The sequence below is a fragment of the Centruroides sculpturatus genome, unplaced genomic scaffold (assembly GCF_000671375.1).
Source record: "Centruroides sculpturatus isolate CEXI.00-Female unplaced genomic scaffold, Cexi_2.0 scaffold44, whole genome shotgun sequence".
Taxonomy (NCBI): Eukaryota; Metazoa; Arthropoda; class Arachnida; order Scorpiones; family Buthidae; genus Centruroides; species Centruroides sculpturatus.
This window is the reverse complement of record NW_019384307.1, coordinates 847950-855549: the sequence shown is the minus strand read 5'-3', so window position 1 is coordinate 855549 and position 7600 is coordinate 847950. Positions and strand designations below refer to the sequence as shown.

General features: G+C 29.7%; 1 protein-coding gene across 1 annotated transcript in view; it reads right to left on the bottom strand.

Annotated features, from left to right (window-relative positions):
* Window positions 1–3373, bottom strand: part of LOC111619807 — a 20610-nt gene extending 17237 nt beyond the window's left edge. Inside the window, exons 1-3 of the mRNA XM_023361629.1 lie at window positions 2350–3373; window positions 2148–2280; window positions 583–982 (exon numbers count right to left, since the gene is read on the bottom strand). Coding sequence (XP_023217397.1) covers window positions 583–982; window positions 2148–2280; window positions 2350–2974 — 1158 coding nt within the window. The 5' untranslated portion in view covers window positions 2975–3373. The remainder of the gene's footprint in view (window positions 1–582; window positions 983–2147; window positions 2281–2349) is intronic.
* Between the last annotated feature and the right edge of the window lie 4227 nt (window positions 3374–7600).

Below are 7600 nucleotides of genomic sequence, written 5' to 3'. Positions count from 1 at the left end.
TTTATATATCAATAAAAATATTCCAAAAAGAATCGATGGAGTCAGATAATCTATTTTTTATATTACCGTACTGTACTAATCTTTAGTACACGGAAAACTACTAGTTTTCCATTCGTTTCTGACTTTTGGAGGCTTAATAAGTCCCGAGTCCGTAGACTGGTATAAAAAATTAAAAAAGGTAAACAGGTTAACAAGGAAAATATACTTTTATTTTTATATAAATATTTACTTCACCCCAAATGCATTTCGCCTGTCAAGGCCTCTTCAGTAGGGTTTCTGACGACTAGAGTGTACAATAGGAACAGCAGAAGGTATCTCAGACGACACATTTTTTTCCGTCGTAGACACAGAAGAAGACACATCTTTCTCACTGATACCATCGCGTTTACAATCTTTAAGTAACACAAACTCTTCCCAGCATTCCGCTGGTATCACCCCATTATTCAAATTCATTACATTACTTTGCATAATTATCGCGAAATGTTCTTTAAATTTTCTTTTTACAATATTTTTCTCTTTATGTATTACTTTTACATTATTAATATCTAATTGACAGTTGTTAACATGGCAATGCAAAAATACCGGGGATGTATTAATTTTATTTCGTACTGCTGCCAAGTGTTCTCCAACGTAGTAATACGGTACTCCACACGTACATTGAAGCCTGTAAACCACTCCATCTTCTTCCAATAAATCTTTCTTTCTGTAAGGTTCAGTTCTAATTAATTCAGATAATCTATTTTTTTGCAATGGAGCCAATTGTATTAAGTTTTCACAGAAAATTTTTTTATATTTTTCGAAAATACCTTGGATATATGGAAAAGAAACATACTTTTTACTTTCTTTTTGTTGCTTTACTTGAAATCTTCTTTTTAAATATTCATCATACCAGTTCCTCAGCAATCTTTTCGGATAATTGTTCAACAAGTACTTCTTATTTATTTTTTTGAGTTCTTCTATTCTTTTTTCACTTCTGGTTGTTCTAGAAAATATCTTTTTTACTTCCATTAAATAAATATTTCTTTTCTGATTAATTGGACAGTACGATCTAAAATTTATAACTTTGTTTGTGTTACAAGGTTTTTCATACCTACTATACTCCAAATGATCTTTAAACCTGGTTATTGTGATATCTAAATAATTTTGGATAATCTTAAAAAATTAAATAATCTTAAAAAAAGCTAATGAAATTAATGAACATATTAAGTTCACCTATGAGTGTGAAAAATTAGATAGTCTAAATTATTTGGATATCACAATAACCAGGTTTAAAGATTATTTGGAGTATAGTAGGTATGAAAAACCTTGTAACACAAANACTGATAAGCAGTTCATGAAAATTGATTTAGATGCGAATGTAAACTTCGTACGTCTGAAGAATTCGAATATTGGTTTTGGAGCAAAAACAGTTTTAAAAGAATTGAAAATAAACGACAGAGATATTCTGTGTTTTCTAAGAGATGGTCAAAATGTGCTGAAAGAGATGACACAAAAGATAGAGAAGGGACCTGTCAAGTACAAATGTATGAAGACTTTGAGTGTGGCCAAAAATGTTAGATCATTAGTTATTTGCTTCGTAAATTTACGGTTGTGTTATATTATAATAATTATCAAATTATCAGATAAAATAATCACATTTTTAGAAACTTCAAAAAAATTAAATGTCATAATCGAACGACTAAAATTAAACACCAGAACACTTGCTAAGCTTACTGCGATTTAATATTCAAAGACTTTCAGCCTATTCTTATAGGCTATCATCAGAAACTATCATTCCAAAATGAACATAAAGCTTTCGAATACGCATGAAATTTAAAGTTTTCGAAAATTTTTAAAAATTATTACATTAAACCATTAAATATTAAATAAACAACTTACTAATACATTATATAACCAAACAAATTTAAAAAATAACATACTATATCGAAAATAGAGTAAACTATTTTTTAACCGTAATTGTACTATTCATTAGTACACGGAAAACTGCTAGTTTTCCATTCGTTTCTGACTTTTGGAGGCTTAATAAGTCTCGAGTCCGTAGACTGGTATAAAAAATTNTATGTTCATTAATTTCATTAGCTTCTTTTAAGATTTTTTCTGGTGATGTTATTTTACTATTATAAATAATAAATATATCATCGACATACCGTGCCAGAAAAACTATTCCACCTAAGTTCAGCAACGTTTTATCTATATTTTTCATAACAATCTCTGCCAGCTTTGGGCCGACCACCGAGCCCATGGATATTCCATCCTTTTGTCGAAAGTACTCGCCTTTAACTGCAAAGAAATTGTTTTCCAATACAAATGTTATTAATGATATTAAATGTAAAGGGGTGTTATACTCACTTAAACTCTGTATAATCATTTCTTTTGTAATCGATGGATACATTGACACTATATCTATACTCATTAAACGGTACTCTGGCAAAATTCTTCCTGCTTCTAATCTTGAAATTAAACTATCAGTATTTTTTATACTAAGTTCAGAGTTTAATATAACCTGTAATGATTTCTTTATAAATATCTCTAAATTATATAACACGGTCATCTTAAAGTCTACTATAGGTCTGCATTTATTTTGTTTGTGTGTCTTAATACGAACATTTAACTTTGGCATTCTCACATTTTCTCCTGGTAATAGTTCTTTACTTTCAGTAATTGAAATAACTCCTTCTTTTATTAATTTTCCTACAATTTTCTTCAATAATTTCTGTATGTTACTTGTTGGATCTAACTCTAATTTTTCAAAATTTCCTTCTTTTATAATTTCCTGTTTCTTTTTGTCTAAATCTGTTAAATTCATTATTATTAATTGCCTTGATTTATCTGCTTTTACAATACATAAATTAAATCTATGAAGAAACTTTTTCAATCTGTTATATTTACCTATGTACTTCTTAGCCTTTTGATCCATCATGTATCCTTGTTTTGTTTTAAACTTCTTTAGATCTTCAGCGATCTTTATTCTCATTTCTTCTTTTTTGTTTTTATTAAGTCCACTTTTAAATAGAGTAAACTAGTTAAAGCATAACCACCATATCTTTTTACAGGTTTTTAACTCCCATTTCTTTTTCTATTATGTATTTCCAGGCTGTTGGGAGAGCATTTGCATCTTTTGCAGTTAAGCAATTATTGTTCACTTTACCCTTATACAGGGTGTATTTTTTTTATCTTGAGACAATGAAATATCTTAATTGAATCTCATTATTTTGGAAAAATGTATAGACAAAAGTTGTAGGATGTCAAGGGGGCAATAAGTTGGTGACCTCAGATGTGACCTTGACCTTCAAAGTCATTTGGAGGTCAAGTCCGTTTTTTTCAATGGGAACACATTTTTGACCCCAGAAATGGAAAGAGTAGGAAATTTTACTTTCAGATATACCCTTGATCTTAAGGTATAGGTTAAAGGTCAAGATTATTTTAAGGTTAAAATTAAAAGCTTTTACTAATGGGAAACCATATTTTTTATTACTGGAATAGACAGGAAGGTAAAATTTACATTCACATGGAAAGAGTGGAAAATTTCATAATCATCTATGACCTTGAGTACTCCGAATTTGACCTCTGAAGGTCATCTCAAGCTTGATAATTTTAAACGCAGCTCAACAAATGCATCAAAGTGGAAAAGCATCATTTTGAACATTTGTTATAAAATTTTCCCCAAAACCAATATCTCAAGCAATGGTGAGAAGTAAAGTGACTCACCAAAAACATGCGCCCCAATAGGGAAAGGCAAGGTGACTAACTGAAAGTAAGCACCCTTAAAGGGTGCAGAAAACTACTATGTCCACATTGTTAATCCTGGATAATGCTAAAAGTAGTGAATGCTTTTAAGGTGAAAATAATAAGGTTGTGAAAAACCCATCTTCTGTTTGTACATCACCCCATTGAATCCAAAAAATGAATGGAAGCAAATCAAATCTACCAGCTTATTCAAGTCTTCTATATATGCTGATAACCCTGGATTATGCTGGATCATAAATTTGATAAGCGCATTGAAGCAAGAAGTTAGATTCCTGGATGGGTACATGCTTTCAAAATCGATTATTGTCCCTACTTCATTGTTCATTAAAGCCAAATCTTGTAATTTGTTTACCAGCTTATTAGGATCATGTGCCATGTACATATTATCCTCCATTTCCTCATAGATGTACTTTTTTAATTGCTTTTCCAGTATAAATGTTGGTGCATTGCATTTTTCAACTATCGGCCGAACCTCTTTGTTCTCCTTATGCGTTTTTGCGAATGCAAAGATTCTGGGTATCCAGGGGCTAGGATTATGTAATCTTTTTAAGAATGGCAGGTGCGTTGCGAGTGGTGTTCTCAAGTTTTTTAAACAGTACTCTTCCAATATGTCAAAATGTTCATCGGGCCCAGATGGCTGTCTTGATAAGGCAAAAAACAATAATAAACTATACTGGAACTAGAATAATTATAAAAGTATCACCTTTTTAACCTATTCGATGTTGAAANAGAAGTTTTATTTATTATTAATAGTTCTGGATAGTATATACCAGAAATGATCAGGTACGAGTGATCTCTAAGTACAAGTAAAATATATTTTTGACAAATAAGACATTTCAGGAATGTGAATATTTATTTTTAATATTTTTCAAATTTTTGTTTTATGGTTGACATCAACTATAATGACAAGAGTAAAATAGGCAGTATAGCCTAATTTATTCAATTTTTTGCAGAATTAGATATACATTGCTGTCAAATCTGATTCACACAACTGGCAAAATTGAGATGACAATTGGCATTAACCTATTCAATGTTGAAATTTTTATTTGTTGTCTGTGATGCCATGTTGAATTTTCATCAATGTTAAGCCTAAAATTTTTTTTTAAAAATAATAATCGTGTTTACTTTATCATAAAAAATTATTTTTTTATGTTTCACAAGCAAAATATATATATTGAATAATATAAAAATGAAAAAAATTTTATTTTAAAAGTTTGTTTTAATATAAAAATTGTGATGCAAAGCGACATCTAGTATCAAAAATGTTCCACTGTAAACACAGAAATATTCGGGATCGCCCATGCAGTTTAATGAGGTCAACCCGAAAATTTTTGGGATCAACGTAGGACAGGTTAATCATTCAGCAAAAATATTTAATAATGTAAAAACATTTTCAACTGTTTTTAACAGCCTTCGTCAGTTAAACGCATATTAACAAAAAGAACATTAAAATAGAACATAAGGAATTAAAATATGAAAAATAATAAAATGTGCATGCGTAAATACAATAAAATGTGCATGGAGACATTTACATTTACATCTCTAGCTTTTCAAGATGCTTGATCAGACGTTTGTTAGTCGTAGGCCTAATGATGGAAGCCTGGTCCCATAAAATGTTAACATCATGTTGGTTGGAGAATGATGCTAAAATCGTACTGTCTAGGTTTTTATTAACTGAGTACTTGTGCTCTTTGATCCTTTGTTCCAAGTGCCGCAAAGTAGCTCCCACATAAACTATATTGGAATCAAGCAGGTGGTCTTTTATCCGTATGGAGTAAATGCCTGTCGAAGAGTTCTGATTTTTCTCTCTTATCATTCCTTAATAACTTATAAACTGTTGGATTACATTGATAAATGATACGTAGATTATTGGCGTTTGCAGTTTCATTTATCATTTTTCATAAAGGATAATAATTGAGTACCATCATCTTTTTACAGTTAATTGTGGGAGAGTGACTAGTTTGATTCTGGAATGATGCAATAAGTTTTTCTACAATGTTTCTCTGGTAACCTTGTTGCATTGCTATCTCAAGAATGTAATTCAGTTCTTTGTAGGTATTGCATATGTTTGTACAATGAGTGTAGGCCCATTTAATCCAAGAACGGAACACCGCATATTTAATATGCTTAGGATCTACTTACCGATTTGGGATAATGATAGTATTTTCATTTGAAAATGGTAGGCAAGCCAACAAAACAATTTTTGCATTTTTATGCATTCAAGACTATATCTTGTCAAGTCCTAATCCTAACTTCAATGTTCGAACATTTTCGGCCACTATTTTATCAGCTGAAAACATTTGAACATTGAAGTTAAGCATTTCTTTGCTGGAAATTTTGCATTTAGGTGTGATTCTCTACTCTACATGTACTGTACAGTTCCAGTTTTCTGGTGAAGTTGTTGTTTAATGTTTTTCAAGACTATGTGTCAGTTTCACATCTTGTACAACAATTTCTCTAAATCAAATATATGTTCATGTTGTTGTTCTACAATTGCTTGTGCCCAGAGTATGAATTTGAAATTTTTGAACCTCAAGAACATAGATATTTGGAAACTATTTGAAACATTAAATTAAAATAAATGGTTAAAATTTAAAACATAAATGCAAATATAGGAAAGTAAAAATACAAGCAATGTACTAAAACACATATATGTAAATCAACTTGTAGTTCACTAAAAAATAATTTTGTCTAATGATAGTTAATGTAAAATATAACAAAAACAGAACAAAAGGCAAACAGATGTAGCAACATAAATAGGAATAAATAGACAATTCATTCATTCAGCTTGTATTGAGAGTAACCAGACCCAGGGGTTGAATCATTATCCTTTCTATGTACATTTAGAAGGGATTCTATTGAGGAGTTCTGATTAAGTCTTATGTGATTCTAGGGGTATGTTCTTTGTGTCTGGACAATAACCTTTGCTACATATCATCTAGGTGTGATGGCATAACTTTACTAAATTAAATGAACAGATATATATGAAGCATGCAATGCCATAACATTGTAAATGCCATTTTTTTCTAAATACGTTTTATTGAAGGATTGAATTCTAAATGAAATGTTTTCTGCCACAAAAGAATATTGTGGCGATATTGGCAGTGTAAGTGGTTGTATTTTGAAGATGAAGTTATGTGAAAATATAACATTTAAAGTGACAGAGTGCAAGTCATGTGACTTTTGGTGTGTAAAACATTATGGATTATATTTACGTCATTTTGATATTCCAGAGAATTTGTAACCCAGTGAGTTTTTTACCATTTTATTGTAAAATTGAAATGAATTCATTCATTAGAAAAAATGTTTTTTACCTCTCCTGAAAAGTTTCTTTTTGGCATTTACAACATTATGGCATTGCACGCTTCATATACTGGTATAATTGATATAAATGATATGTTAGTTACAAATTTACTAAATCTTGTAAGTTATTTTTCAGATGCAAATGTTATCAAATTAACAAAGATAATAATTTGTCTTTGTGAAATAGCAAAAACTGCATTTGTGAAACATTATTGAGGTTAAATCTTTTGATTATTTGGCAAGTTATTATTTTTGACTTTATTGGTGTTAGGTAATGATATTTATGATGGAAAATATGCATATTTTCTCTAAATTGACAAAACCAATGTAATTCAACATTGTGTCATATTTAATGCTGTTCTATAATTTTGTAATTAAACTTATGAAATGCTATAAATAAAAAATTGTATAAACTCAAAAATTTGTTTTAAATTGAAGTATAATTACTTTGATGAAACTAATTATTATAAAGTGATAATCAGTAATTGGAAATACAAAATATAAATAATAATTGAAAATACAGTACCAAAAATTATTTTCAACTTTTCAA